Below are 15,923 nucleotides of genomic sequence, written 5' to 3'. Positions count from 1 at the left end.
ATATATATATATATATGTAAATAATAACAATAAACCCGCTGTATTTTCTTCAGCATGCACAACCGTTCAACAACTGCTATTATATCAAATCAACAGCCACGTGCAATTTAGCTAGCAGGTGAAGAATACAAACAATGAAAATCAAAATGTGTGAGAACTATAGATTAATTCAACAACAGGCTTAAATGAACTGACAACATAAGGTATACAACATACAGTTCTCAAGGACGCACACACGCAATCTCAACTGACTAGTTATCCTCTGGACAGCTGCAGTCTCTCTTTTCATTGATTCCCTTCTCCGCCGAGTGGCGTTTGTGCCCGCTCGCGGTGTGAAGCCCATATCCGTGGTATTCTCCGTCATGCAATCTAACAATCACTGCTAATAGACAACCTTTTGTACAGCCCTATTTCTGATACTGTGGCGGCAATATCAACATAGAGGAAAAACTGATCCTAAAATAAAATAAATATGTATACTACAGTTGTGACTGACTCAGCAGTGTAAAAAACTTCAACCACCGGAGGTTAGCAAAGCAAGATTTTCACTGATGTTAAATTGTTGTTTAGGCATTATGTGTTTGCAGCTGATATGTAACAATGTTGTGTCCGTGTGTGTGGTGATCAGCTGGGAGTGAAAGCGTTGACTGTGGAAGACCTGCTGCAAGCCCAGACGGAGATATCGGCCCACAATCATCAGCTGAAAGAACAGACTAAGCAGCTTGAGAGAGACATGTCCTTGCTGAGAGACCACAGCCTGCTACTGGTGAGACATCAGGGCTTGCTACTATGTTGTAACCTCCACCCTCCACTCCTCAAGGTTTCCTCAGGGTCTTAAAAAGTCTTACATTTGTTGAAATATTGTGTTCTAGGTCTTAATTCATTGAAATGCTACCTCAGCTCTTTAGAATATTTTATTTTTTTATTCTGTGGTGTAGCTCTTTCTTTCGCTAGTTCAAATACAATTTACAGTACTATGACTACAAATGAGAACAACATGAATGTTATATTGCAGCCAATAAGCTTTCATGTTTTGGAGCGAGTCTCTTTTGGATTGTACCACAGACACAAAACGGTTTTATTCTTCAGCTATAGGTAAGAGGAAGTTAAGAGATATTTAGCTTGAAAAGTAATTTAGGCTTGCCTATTGCTTTTTATGCAAAAAGGCAATTAAACTGGGAAACCCCTGTGTACGGGGGCTGGAGTCTCATGCAGTAAGTGAGGAACATCTGAATGAAGGGTCTCCAGCAAACGACAGCCATCCGCCAGTTCTGCCAATTATCTGGCGGCTTTAGCCTCGTCCCATCCACTACCAGTGCGAGACTGACGCAGCAGCTCCGCAACTCAGAAATTGGGGATTTGTTTCAGACGATGTTTCCAGACTTCTGACTTTTGTTTTGTTTTTTTGATTGTGATAAGTTTGGAATTTCAGTTATAATGGTCTTACAGCCTTGCACTTCAATGTGCTAGAGTATTCTCCAAGCGAATAAATAACAGCAAGTGTGTATGTTTGTTGTTTTCCAGCTGAAGTCTCGATGTGAGGAGCTAAAGCTAGATTGGAGCTCTTTGTGCCTGGAAAGTTTGTTGAAGGAGAAGCAGGCACTACGCAGACAAATCTCTGAGAAACAAAGACACTGCTTGGAGCTGCAGGTACACAGTCCGCCTCCATTTTTATATAAACAGTATATGTAGTGGGGAGAACAAGTATTTGATACACTGCTGATTTAGCAGGTTTTCCTACTTTAAAAACCATGTAGAGGTCTATAATACACTTCAACTGTGAAAGACTGAATCAAAAATCCAGAAAGTCCCATTGTATGATAATTAAAGAATTGCATTTTATTGCATGACATAATTATTTGATGCATCAGAAAAGCAGAACTTAATGTCGTACAGAAACCTTTGTTTGCAATCACAGAGATCATACGTTTCCTGTAGTTGTTAACCAGGTTTGCACACACTGCAGCAGGGATTTTGGCCCACTTCTCCATACAGACCTTCTCCAGATTCTTCAAGTTTTGGGGCTGTCGCTGGGCAATACAGATTTCCAGCTCCTTTCAAAGATCTTCTATTGGGTTCAGGTCTGGAGACTGGCTAGGCCATTCCGGAAACTTGAGATGCTTCTTACGGAGCCCCTCCTTGCCCTGGCTGTGTGTTTTGGGTCGTTGTCGTTGCCGGAAGGCCCAACCACGACCCATCTTCAATGCTCTTACTGAGGGAAGGAGGTTGTTGGCCAAGATCTTGTGATACACGGCCCCATCCATCCTCCCCTCAATACGGTGTGGTCCTGTCTCCTTTACAAAAAATAAAGTATCCCCAAAGAATTCAATTCAATTCAATTTTATTTATAGTATCAATTCATAACAAGAGTTATCTCAAGACACTATACAGATAGACCACACTCCAGAATTTACAAGGACCCAACAGTTCTAGCAGTCTCCTCCAGAGCAAGCAACAGTGCGACAGTGGCGAGGAAAAACTTCCTTTTAGGCAGAAACCTCGGTCAGACCCAGGCTCTTAGTAGGCGGTGTCTGACGGGCCGGTTGGGGTTGGAATGAAGAGTGGCAATAACAAAAATAGACAAAAGTTTGTAGTCTAAAGTAAGTAGAAAGATGCTTCTACCTCCATGCTCCACAGTTGGGATGGTGTTCTTGGGGTCGTACTCATCCTTCTATTTCCTCCAAACACAGCAGTGGAATTTAGACCAAAAAGCTCAGACCACATGACCTTCTCCCATTCCTCCTCTGAATCATCCAGATGGTCATTAGCAAACTTCAGACGGCCTGGACATGCGCTGGCTTGACCAGGGGGACCTTGCGTGCGCTGCAGGATTTTAATCCATGACGGCGTAGTGCGTTACTAATGGTTTTCTTTGAGACTGTGGTCCCATCTCTCTTCAGGTCATTGACCTGGTCCTGACGTGTAGTTGTGGGCTGATCCCTCACCTTCCTTATGATCATTGATGCCCCACGACTTGAGATCTTGCATGGGGCACCAGACTGAGGGAGACTGACCGTCATCTTGAACTTCTTCCATTTTCTAATAATTGCCCCAACAGTTGTTGCCTTCTCACCAAGCTGCTGGCCTATTGTCCTGTAGCCCATCCCAGCCTCGTGCAGGTCTACAATTGTATTCCTGATGTCCTTACACAGCTCTCTGGTCTTGGCCATTGTGGAGAGGTTTGAGTCTGTTTGAGTGTGGGGACAGGTGTCTTTTATACAAGTAACGAGTTCAAACAAGTGCATTTAATACAGGTAGTGAGTAGAGAACAGGAGGGCTTCTTAAAGAAAAACTAACGGGTCTGTGAGAGCCGGAATTCTTACTGGTTTATAGGTGATCAGATACTTATGTCATGCAATAAAATGCAACTTAATTATTTAAAAAAATCATAAAACGTAATTTTCTAGATTTTTGTTTTAGTTTTCCGTCTCTCACAGTTGAAGTGAGTGTATATATAATATATATATATATATATATATGTATATATACACACACACACACACACACACCTTGCTTGCATTTTTGTCCATCCCACCGGCTCTTCAGAGAAACACTCAGAGGAAGAGTTAATGAATTGCTGTTACAAACATTTCCCTACAGATAGTGTTGTATGATGCCTGTTTTCTTGTGTAATGGCTCCCTCTCGTGTCTGTTTGTAGATCAGCATTGTGGAGCTGGAAAAAAGTCAAAGACAGCAGGAGCTGCTTCACCTAAAATCCTACAGTCCCTGTGATGGCTCCCCATACAGAAAGAGCCTAGAATCTCGCTCTTCCACAGACATGGACTCCTCTAAGCTTGGCCTGTCCTCAGCCACAGCCCTCAACGGTGTCAGCCCAGAGCTGTCTATCAATGGCACAAGCTCACCCTGTTTTGACCGGCCCAACACCAAGGGGGAGCTTCTTTCTCGATACCTGCCCATCTCTCCGGACCATGAGATTTTACCCGCAATCCCTGATGTCCGGCAAAGGCAGCAAAGTTCCTCCTACGCTCTTCCTGATTACACACGCTTTTCCCCCGCAAAGATTGCCTTGCGGAGACACCTTAATCAGGACCCCACGGCCTCTGCTCACTTGAGAGGTCCAGGGCTGACGGCGCACAGGTATGTTGGAATTAACAGCTTTCAGATTTAAAAAAAATTAACCTTTTTGTTTTCAGGATCTCCAAGTTCCAACAGACAGCTAATGTTTAAGCTACATTTTCCTGTTTCTGTTTTTTTTTAGGGAATTGGGTGGTGTGAACTCTCCGCTTGGAGCCAAAATGAACTGCCCTTCTCCCAATGCAGCTGATGCCCAGAATAAAGGTTTTGAGAAGGTAAATGTTTATCTTTCCTTGTTGTCTGTGCACATGCTCTGGCCACTCTGTAAGTTTTCTACCTCCTTTGCAGCTCTCATTGTTAAGCATTTTTTCTTTTGTTTAAATAGGGTGGTAAGGAGAGGAGCCCATCTGTTCAGGGTGACAACAGCATTACGAGCCTCCCAATAAGTATCCCGCTAAGCACTGTCCACCCAAGTAAACTACCAGTCAGCATCCCTCTGGCGAGCGTGGTGCTACCCAGTCGTGTTGAGAGACTGGTAAGTTTGTTAAGTGTAGTACTGTTATGTAGGATCTGTAATAAAGTACATTTGTGCCCTGCTCAAGATGTAATAAATAAAATGCACACTGAAGAATAAGATTGATGTGCAAACAGTAAGCTAAACAGGTTAGAGTTATGTTAGATACAATTATTTCATTGGGTAAATCAATTGGATATTCAATAACAATAATAATGTTTTTTTTTTTTTTTTGATTCATTTTTTGACCTTTCTTTGGAAAAATGTTGTGATATGTTGTCCACATTCATAATTTCAGAGAAGTACACCGAGCCCTGTGTTTCAGACAAGTCAGTCCAATGGTAAGGATTACCCTTCAACCACTTACATGTACATTCACTAATAATAACAAGAAATAAATTGCTTTTTTCTATTACTGATTAAGTGCATTTCATATTTTGTGTTTTAATTTCATATTTGACTGGCTGTTCTTCCTTGCATCCAATCATTATTTGTGTGGTCTCTGTTTAGGATATTCATCCAGCTCAGGGCTGATGAATGGAGGTCCCCATCCTGATGACCATAATGGGGCTTCTTCATCACCTCCTCCACACCCCAACACTACTTTGGCAGGACCATTGGGCAGAGCTATCCAGAGCCCCCCACTCAGCACTGGAGGGGTGCTCCAGTATGCAGATGGACCCCCAAGGATTCTTCCAGAAGATGGACAGGATCGTCAAGGAGGTGAATCGGACACAGAGCCCCAGGAAAGTGAACTGCGGAGGAGAATCTTCTTCTCCTCATCCTCCTCATCCTCCTCGTCCTCCTCTTCTTCAGGCAGTGGAGGCAGCGCGGCCGCAGGATCACGCCTCCACCATCACACTGGCAACAAGCAGGGATACCACAGTAACCATGGAAACCACCACCACCAGTCCCCCGGCACACAGCACAGTCACACACCCACACATATGTTGTCATCACATGCCTCTCGCGGCCTCGTCTCTCAAGAGGGACGTAAGCGGGGGAGAAGGAAACGCAGCTCTACCGTGGCTGTCGCAGCTAGCGGATCCCCAAAGAGGAGGTCATTCCCCGGGCTCTGCTCCAACAACCACTCCTCAGGATCGCCACTTAACATCAACACCATGGTGAGTCACCAAAAGGCTTGAGAAGAGAAAGTTGATAGGAACCTGATATGATATTGTTTTTTAATAATTTGCAAACTCAACCCCATTTTATAGCTGTTTTTTACAGATTGTTCAAAGTTCAGGATTGTGATTGTACACAGTACCGCTTGTTCAGCATTTTAATACATAATAACAAAGGGTATGTGTAAATACTGTACCTTGGCATAAAGGCTTTGGGGAAAAAAGCAAAGCAGTGGTTGCACACAAGGCACCCATATTTCTCTGTGGATGAAGGCAATGACAATTTCATCACATTATTCACGACCCTTTTTCATTGCAAAGTGTCATCTGCATGTCTTTTGTCCCAACAGGTGAACAACATCAATCAGCCTCTGGAGATCTCTGCCATCTCCTCCCCAGAACAATCAAGCCGTAGCCCCACTGGGCCTGACCTGGACCAGCCCCCCATCTTGAAGAGAGAGCGTCCCCTGGAGCTCAATGGCACAGGCCGTTACTCCTCTGCCCCCAGCTCTGATGACGAGGACTCAGGATACCCTGCGGACAGCTCCAGTTCACGGTAATATAGTCATTATAATATAATAGATCAAGAGGAAGAATGATAGACCTCCTGAGCTACATTTTACGCAAGATGACTTTGTTGGTCTCCACTGCAGCTGCAAGCTATTTTCCCTGTCTAGGTTTTTGCTTAGTATCCTGGTGACCAATTACATTTTATTTGCTTTTTACTCAATTTGAATCTGCCGTTGGTGAAAGAAAAAACGACAATGATCTAGCCTTTTGATTTCTCTTTTGTCTATTATAGGGGTCAAACTCATTTTGTCGCTGCTTATGGCTGTTTGTTTTAAATTTGTTTGTTTTTCTCTAGAATTGAAAGAAAAATTGCCACTATATCCCTGGAGAGCAGAGATGGACCTGGTAGACTAGGGGATGGAGAAAGAGGTAAGAACAGCAAATGTCACTTTAAATAAAGACTTCTGCTACTTAATACAAACCCTTCTTTATTTTCTCCTTCATTAGTCAGGAAGTCTGGCAGCAGCAGTGGTAACAGCACAGGCAGTGAGGCCTCCTCTACATCCTCCTTGTCCTCTACCAGCAAGTGGAAATCCACCTTTTCACCCATTTCTGACCCCAAGCAACCCAACTCTGACCTGAGACAGGGGGGCTCTCCATTTGGCATGGGGGGGTCGGGCCGGGGTACAGACTCAGATTCCGATCACAAACAACAGCATCAGCAGGGGAGGAGAGGAAGTGATGGAGAGTCGTCCAGCTACGGGAACCCCAATCCTTTCCTCAGTCAGGAGGCAGGGCCCCGGGGTGGAGGCAGCGGGGGTGCTGGTGCCCAGGGAGGCAGTGGTTCCGACCAACGTCACGCTCTCCAGAAACAGAAGGCCCCTCGCGACTGGGAACTGAAGACAAGCAGCAGCATGGCTAGTCAGAACCTCTTCATATCTGCTGCAGCTAGCAGTGGTGGGGGCATTTTGAGTGGGAAGGTGGGGGGCAGTCCTGTAGCAGTTTCCTCAACCACAGGATCCTCTGTGGGGCAGTACCTGGGGTCTCAGTTCCCACTTGGAGGGACGTCCGTTTTACAGTCCTTGTTTGGGGCCCAGACAGGCGGATCCACGGTGAGTGGGACTCAAAGGCTCGTCAATGGACACTCTGCCCTCGGAAGCTTCTCCAGTGCTGGGCTGGCAGGGGGAGTGGCTGGAGGTGAGCATCATAATGACAAACTGATCATGTTTAGTTTTAGCCCGGTCAAGAGGGAGGTCACAGTCTTAGCCTGGGGTTGTCTTGATAGAGAATAGTATGAATCGGAGGGAATGGGTCTGCTAGTAGAGCCAGGTAAGTGGAGGTCTAATGCTGCTGTCTTTCTGTCGGCCTCACTGACAGTTTGACTGACTCTCTGTGCTCCTCGCTTCCACATGGACTGGCTGCTTGAGTGCTGCTGTTAGAAACACCCTTGGAAAATGTTTGAATTCAACAAAATGAATGCTGAACAAAAATGTTAAATAGAAAATTCCAAACCAATGATTTGTCTTGAAACTTGAGGTTAGCCATGAATTAATAACATGGTTTACACAGCTATTACTTTACTAAACTTTCATTTAGGGTTGCACGATTATGGCCAAAATGATAATCACGAGTATTTTGATCAATATTGAGATTAATAATTATATTATTATCACAATTATTTGCTGTTTTTAGCAAAAACTGATTTTATTGCTACATAAAGCAGTTATAATTAGCCTATAGGCTATACATCCATTTTGTGCATCCATATTAGGGTGGGAAATTAGCACCAGCCACTTGCGGGTACTTTTTCAAAGTGGCGGGTGACTTTGCCTTGTATACCAGCAACAGTGGCGGGAGTGGTTTTTAGCGCTAGTCCGTTTCACTTGACTGTGCCGTCTAGACTCAATCAGCGGATGTGAGGACATAAGGTGCATCGGTGCCACCTAGAAAAAATGTTAGTCGCTGGTCACTGTTGTTGTCTGCAAAACAACACAGACGGGACAAAATGTTGCGTTTACTGGTAAACCTTGTGACTGACGTATGACCGACTGCTATCTGTTTTGGAATTTTCCTCACGTTACTCTATCCTCTGTGACTGTCTAGAAAGCTACGCGGTGGAGGGAACACCTTTGACTGGCACATGATCAGACAGTGGTGCGGAGCGTTCTATGAACCAAATGATGCATTTAAAATATTGGTCAATCACGCAAATTTGATCGTGGAAAGCCAAAATTTGATCGTGATTAAAATTTGATTAATTGTGCAGCCCTACTTTCATTTTCTTTGGGTGTATCTGTTAGAGTCGAATGTCAGAGTCATTTCACCTGTAAGCAAAAGATCAACCCAGAAATCAATTTTGCTACAATAAGAAAAGTTTCTCATTTGGTTTACTTGCCGTCACAGTGGACTGACTCTGTTTGCTTTTTGTGTGCTTGTCTTAAAGGAAAATTACGGTCAATTTTTACATTAATCTTGATTTCTATAAATATGCTTGTACTTTCAATTGAAAGAAAAAAAAAAACAGAATCGGTGCAGGCAACCCGGAGTAGCTGCAGCTACGTGTACAGTTGGTGAGTGAGAGGCTTGGCGGTGTTGATATGTACATCTAAAGTACCCGAGTTGGTTACTCACAAAAACAATTGAGACGTAGCCAGTAAAGTGATCCCGAATGGTACTTGCTAACGCCCCCATGCTGACCCTGCTAACGGCTGACGTTACCAGAGGAGCAGGCAAGCAGCCAATGCTGCTAATAATGGCATTGCTGCTAACGGTGCCTACGGTGCTTCCAAAAATAAGTAGTATCGGTTCTCGTGACATCCCTAGTCATAACCACTAAAGTATTCAAATACCTATTTTAATTTTTGCATAATTGCATTTTGTGTCTGCTAAAAGGCACAAAGGCACTCTAAAACGTGCGCTAACAACTGCCGTTTTAGCTCAGTGGAAGCTCGTACACGTAGCTGCAGCTGTTCCGTGTTGCCTGCACCTATTAGGCTTGGGTTTCTGTCAGTTGAAAGTACTCGCATAATTATAGTGATCAATATTAACGTAAAAATTGACCAGACTTCTCCTTTAACACTTGCTTGTCGCTATGCACAACCTGGCTCAGTCCTTGCTTCTCTCTTTGTCCCCCTCCTTCTCGCTCTCTTTGCCACTTTTATCTGCTCTCTCTGCCTCCACTCTCTCGCCCTTCTCCTCCCCCCATTTCTGCTGTGTGATTTGCAGGTATATTTCATCACGTGGTTCCCACAATGTCTTCCCATCAGTTTGGGGTGACGCTGCCCACCTCTGGAGGCCTCAGCTCTCTGCTCAGTCTCTCGTCCTCTTCCTCTACCTCCTCCCAAACCCAGCAGCACACCACTCCCCAACCTGCCTCCATGCGCCTGGCCTCTGTGTCCTCACCTCTCCCCCTCTCCCAGGCTCAGCACAGCCGCACTCAGTCAGTCCTGCATAGCCACTCTCCTCCCACCCTCACCTTGCCCCCTCCTCCACCCCTGCACAGCACTTCAGCCTCAGCACCCACACACTCTGACGCCCTGCCATCATCTCGATCCGACTCCCTCCACTCCTTACGTCTGTCTCACGCTACTCTCCATCACCAGAGAGCACAGTCATCCCTCTCTCTCTCCATCTCTGCGTCCTCTGCTTCTGTCTCTGCTGCTGCCACCGCTACTGCTTCCCTCTCCTCTTCCTCTCTGTCGACTTCCTCCTCGTCTCATCCATTCGCAGTGCACTACTCCCCTCGGCTGCCCCCTCCACCACAGGCCGGCAGCTCAGGTGGTGGCGGGAGCATGTGGAGGATTCAGGGCATGCATGGTAACTACACAACCTCCCAGCTCCCTGGCTCCCGACCTAGATAGAATTTGGGGGGTGAGGGGAAGGGGGGAGGACAGAGAGGGGAAGGGCGAAGGGAGAGACCTGTTTTTCATGTGCTCCCAAAACAGTTTTGTTCTGATTAAACAAGGTAAGTCAATTCTTGGGTTTTAGATTTAAAAGTGACAGGATTTAATACTGTTTATTTGTTTATTGCCATCTATGTCATCCTTAGAAACACTCATTAACTAATTTTTCTGTCTTCTTTGATGTTTCAGGTAATTGTTGAAAACTACCTCAAAATGAAATAAACTATGCAAATGTCCAGGTGTGGACCAAGGCACTCTCCTCACTCACTGGTGCTTCAAATCGTCTGCACTACCCAACTGCCTCCAAGACCGGCTTCTGTACTGGGATCTCTGAGACACACACTCGCAGGCACACACATACACAAACACACACACACACACACACACATACACACTAACCACCACTATGGTCACCTTGAGCAGAATTCAAAGGTATCGGTCATGTTAATATGGAAATCAGTACAGGCCGCTGCTCAGCACTCAACGAACTGAATTATAAAGATGTCTGGTTTAAATTAAAGGTGCTCGGTAGTATGATAATGTGTCTTTTTTTTCTTAGTCACTATCACAGAAACTAGCAAAATAATCTGTTGTAATGATTTAATGTAACATTTAAAAACAGATTGAAGCACATAGTCCACCTTTATGATCTGAAACTCGTCATGTGTCACGTTCCCTCCAAAGTTCACTTAATGTGAGTGCATGGCGTTTGCACACTCACGCACACACACACACACACATACATGCACGCAAGTTCATTAAACTTTGCTCAGATGTCATGCAGTGTCGCTTCTCTGCATGCATGCTTCCTTAACTGTTTTCTTCTGTGAATATTTGTTGCAACATATTTGAGTATGAAACAAGATGAGGAACTTAGTATTTTGGTCTAACTTCACACTGGATAGTAAGATACAGTTGCTCTGTAGCAGAAGATGTGCTTGTCCTGGCTGGTTTGTTGCCTTAAACTCTGCTAATGTTGATGATTTGCAATATTTTCATGTTTATCAAAATTTTAAAAGGAAACTGGGTTACAAAACTGATATGCTCTTTAATTAAGTTTACATTATGAGTGATGAAAATAATTCTTAATGTGTGGTTCAGTATTTCTCTTCTATCAGCTATTTAACATCTGTAAAAGTTTCTTTAACTTCAATTAGCTTTTTTGGTGTTTTTATGTAATCAAGCATATTTAACATTACAACAATATGGAAAAACATAAGCGTATGTTTTAAATTCTGAAAACGTGTTCTGATTCAGCCTAATTTTGAAAATATGGCAAATTAGAAACATTTCAAGGGTTGCCAATAAGGCCAAGTACATTCAAATTTTTCAAAAAGACCCTATGAAATTTATTTGATGGTGCTATATCAACATTGTCAGCCACTTTCTGTATTTATTAACCTATTCTTCTTCGGTCAATTTAGTAAATCACACTACTATGTGGGAACGCAGCCGAAATACATTTACAGCAGGAATCCTGAACTCTTCTTAAGCTAAACTTGTTCATATTTATCTCTGCTGTTGGGAAATGCAGGTTCAGGCAAATGTTTAGGACTTAAAATGTGGACACATGTACTGTGTGTGGAATTGTACTCCATATAGTATAGACAGACACACACATGCACGCACACATGCATGCACATCTTCACACACTGAGAAAACAATGAACCATAACCACAAACAAACTACTGGACTCTCTTCACACCTTTTTTTGGTTTGCTTTTTTATTGCGTAATTTGTTTTTTGTAAACAATGTTTGTACTGTGAATGTGATTCATTCTCCGACTGTATAGTTGTGTATAATTTAGATTATTATATTTATGCTGTCAGTTTCTCCATTTGCCTTAGCATTTGTTTTTGTCTTTCCTTTTTTTTTTTTTTTAACATGAAATGTGCTAATATTGTAGAATGCAATAGTGTGTGTAATTAACTCAGTCTGAAAACAATGGTGCTAAATTTGGACTGTACCTGATCTTATTTATTCTATATTGAAACATCAAAAACAAATTGAATACTTGGTGCTGTACACAGGGACATTTGTAAAGCCATTTTTCCGGCATTTCCTTTCTCATATTTAATATGCTATTGTCTGGTTCTTTGAATGCCTCGTGTACAATTGTAACACCTTTCGATAAAACTACTCTGCAACAGCTGGCTCAGAGTCTGAGTAAACAGGCGTGAGGACCTCCAGGCGTTTCTCACGCCGCAGTTTCAATCATAAGCAGCCTGCTTCGCTCTCTCAGAGAGCTGCTTAGCTGTTTGTGAACAAGACACACTGTTATTGTACATAGGTTTTTGTTTTTCCTTGTATGTCTCCATAAACAGAAAGCTATATAAAATATCTGTCTATACACAGTCTATATATGTATATATATAGATATATATGAATAGAGGTGTTTTGGTGCTGGCATTGTAACCTTAAACTCAACCTGTTAATCAGGTGTCTTGATGCCAAGGAGAGTGACCCGTTGCCACCGCAGGACATTACCAGAAGGCGCTAAACAACATGGCCGCACAACAGCATCTGAATCCTTGTGACAGAACTAGAAAGTCAAAAGCTGTAATTCACACACAGGTAAACCACGGTGCTGTGGTTGAAACACAACTAGATTCTAGCACTAGAACTGTCCCCACTTTTATCTAATGTATTCATGTTTTTTTTTTTTTTTTTTTTTTTTTTTTTCTCCAACCCAAACCCAGATTCTGCAGGAAAAATGGTGCTTCTGTTTGCAATTCAGGTCTTACAAATGAAATCTTCACTGGTGCATATAAAACTATGTGGCAGCCATTTTGACACACACACACACTGTCTTTAGATGTCTTGCTGGCTAGGCCCTACCATGTAATGTGTGCATAATGTGTCATTGCAAAGACTCTTGTGTTAGGTTGTGTGTGTGTGCGTGTATCACTTTGTGAGAGCAGCCAAGCTTCCTTTTTTGTTAGATAGTGGGGCTACACTTAAGCACAGTGTGTGTGTGTGTGTGCTTTTTTCCCCACTTGGCGATGCATATCTAAGGGAAGACTAGATGAAAAATCAAAGCTTTATTGTAAACTCCTTTCCTGTTTTCTCACAAATGTGTTTCTCACCTGCGAGTGAAAAGAAAAAAATGATTTTAGAGTATAGTTAGAGCCTGTAGTCCGCTTGGTACCAGCACTGAGAGCTCTTTTGTAATTATTGTTGAAGCAGCTTTCCTTTAGATTTTTCTTGGTGTTTGATACAATTGCCGTTACATGTTATGCTTTTAATGGTGTCTTCAGATTCCTGTCGGTTTTTATTACTACTAGTCAGACACGGTGCTCTCCTTCACTTAAAACAAGGACATTGCAGCTATTGATAAATACTACTCTTCTCCTGTTGTGCTGCAGGGTTTTATGGTTTAATAATCTTCAACGCGAGCTTGCCTGGCGGCTTTCTGACGCTCCACTTTAACCTACGGAGAGTTTTCAACTGGAGAGGCGGCGTGGGGTATGTGCCAGTGAGAATAGTTTGTGGGAATGGCTAAATTTACCCCCCCCCCCCCCCCATTACAGATGTGTAGCTATTTATATAATCAGTCAAAGGGACGAGGTGCTGTTACTCTAGTCCTTTGGCGTATGAGCCACAGACTGTTAAAAGTAAGCTATGAGCATGAATTGAATCATAAGGTCTATGCAGTGCAGCATGCTCCATCCTGGTACATTTCTGATCATCTGTGAGAGCTTTTGCAGTCGAGGTTGTTTACTCTAAATCCTGCCAAAGGTCTTAACTCAGGGACTTCCCACATTGCTTGAAATGATGGAAACAATTTTCTTAGAAGCAACGCATATCAGACATATTAACCACGCTTAAGTCCCTTTCTAACCCAACTCGGGACCAGGACAGCCCGTCAGTAAGTGTAATTCAAGGTGAAATTTCAAAGTCATATCGCCTCCGATTCATTCTCACTGTCACATACATCCAGCGTCTCCACTGAAATCCAGCTTTGTAATGCTTTATAAGTGCAGAAGCTGTGAAATTGCTACGATTTTCAGCATCTTCCTCAACTCAGAAAATGTATAGATTTGCGTCTCCTAAGAAGGAGGTTACCTGTCCTTGGTGGGATCGTCTCACAGGACACGCGTGGCCTGCAGCGTGTGCAGTGAGGCCTGGGCAGGTTTGAGGTGCAATAACAGCAAACCTACTTTCCAAAAAGCCCTGGGTTTTCATGAATTGTTGGTGTTTGATGTTGGTGCTTTTGTCCTAAGATGTTATAATGATACAAAATGGAATTAATGCCCTGTTCCCCTGCGTTTTGATTAATAATAAAATGTTTCCTATACTATTTGAATAATTTTGTGTGTAGCAATTCATGTCTGATCTCATTCTTTTTCCTCTCACAGAGGACAGCTAATGCTGAAGTTGTTGACGCATCATGAAATGAACTAGTGAAGAATATCTGTGATGCAGAGGAAGCAACAAAACAGCACATCTCCACCATAATCATAATAAGCAATTATTTGTATATTTAACAACCGCTAGATATTTCCACCATGTAAATCTCAATTGAAATGGACATTTTCATAGCTCAGTTGGTAGAGCAGGTGGCCCTTTGTTGCATGTCACTCGCCCTCTCGCTCCCCTTTCATGTATCCAGCTGTCCTGTTAAAGGCCAAAAATGCCCCCAATAATAATCTGAAAAAAAAAAGAAAAATCTGAATTTTTTTTGATTAGTGCTGCTGTATTTTTGCTTTTTAGGCCAGACCTCCCAGTAGCAAAATTTAGTGAAATGTGTACGGGGTTTATGCCAAAAGGCCTGTAGTGTCTCAGAGAAAATCTCCCAACAAGCCCGTACGGGGAAGGTTTTCACTTGGACTCATTAAAAATGTCCACAATAGTTGTTGTTTTTCCCACTCAAGACATTGATTGGATCAAAAAAAACAAAAAAAAAACATTGTGAAACCTCCAAAATGTGTTGAGTTACACCAGATTATTAATATTTTTTTTGATTTTAAACGCTGTTAAATACAGCCATGTATCTCACAGCAAAGACATACAGAAATAACTTCACATTGCTGTCTGCAAGGACAAGGGAGGATGTGCTACCTGCCAAGAAATGTTCCACACTCTGTCAGTAACATGTTGCAACGATCAGAGAATAATGAACAGTTTGTGTCATTCTTCAGTGAAGATTTGTGATGTACAAGAAGGAGCCTTGGCTTTATCTCCTGTGATACACGGCCACTAAACAACTCGGAGACCTTGACTGTCTGCAAAACAAGACTGCAGCTGGGAGTGTGGTGATGGGAAGCAGATCTGATGTCTACGTTCCTTTCTGGGAGCAGGACTTTCTTCTTTCCCCAACCTTCTATCAGGAAGGAGAGCAGATACATTGTACACATTTATTAGGGCATCCTGTTACAAAGGATGTTTTTTCATTCAACTTTATTACTTTGGGAAATATGTTTTTTCGCTTTTGTTTCCCAAGAGTTAGATGATAAGATGGGTCGGTCCGTTTATTAATCTTCTCATCTGAATCTCGGCAAGAAAGCAGCCGTTAAACTGGATGCTCTTTATTATCAATTCTTACCAGCTGCAACGGTGATGAGTGTGTGTGCTGGTTCTGACCAATACATATATATATGTATATGTATACATATATATATGTGTGTGTGTGTGTGTATATATATATGTGTGTGTGTGTGTGTATGTATATATGTGTGTGTATGTATATATATCTGTGTGTGTACACATATATGTGTGTGTGTACAAATATATGTGTGTGTATATATATATATGTGTGTGTATGTATATATATATACACTCACCGGCCACTTTATTAGGTACCCCATGCTAGTAACGGGTTGGACCCCCTTTTGCC

General features: G+C 42.8%; 1 protein-coding gene across 4 annotated transcripts in view; it reads left to right on the top strand.

The window, feature by feature from the left end:
• Nucleotides 1-14,384, top strand: part of dot1l (DOT1-like histone H3K79 methyltransferase) — a 29,603-nt gene extending 15,219 nt beyond the window's left edge. For 2 of the 4 annotated variants that reach the window (XM_034882571.1, XM_034882573.1), the window contains 11 exons: nt 629-766; nt 1,525-1,650; nt 3,660-4,099; nt 4,221-4,311; nt 4,422-4,571; nt 4,849-4,891; nt 5,061-5,674; nt 6,025-6,230; nt 6,540-6,613; nt 6,692-7,381; nt 9,410-10,083. In XM_034882571.1, the coding sequence (XP_034738462.1) occupies nt 629-766; nt 1,525-1,650; nt 3,660-4,099; nt 4,221-4,311; nt 4,422-4,571; nt 4,849-4,891; nt 5,061-5,674; nt 6,025-6,230; nt 6,540-6,613; nt 6,692-7,381; nt 9,410-10,044 (3,207 nt within the window). In that variant the 3' untranslated portion in view covers nt 10,045-10,083. Of the gene's footprint in view, nt 1-628; nt 767-1,524; nt 1,651-3,659; nt 4,100-4,220; nt 4,312-4,421; nt 4,572-4,848; nt 4,892-5,060; nt 5,675-6,024; nt 6,231-6,539; nt 6,614-6,691; nt 7,382-9,409; nt 10,084-10,275 lie in introns of those variants that run through there. The other 2 variants (XM_034882572.1, XM_034882574.1) reach the window with 2 other exon arrangements.
• The last annotated feature ends 1,539 nt before the right edge of the window (nt 14,385-15,923 follow it).

Source organism: Etheostoma cragini, chromosome 9 (assembly GCF_013103735.1).
Source record: "Etheostoma cragini isolate CJK2018 chromosome 9, CSU_Ecrag_1.0, whole genome shotgun sequence".
Classification (NCBI taxonomy): Eukaryota; Metazoa; Chordata; class Actinopteri; order Perciformes; family Percidae; genus Etheostoma; species Etheostoma cragini.
The sequence above is the reverse complement of the archived record's forward strand: the minus strand, read 5'-3'. Positions and strand labels throughout refer to the sequence as shown.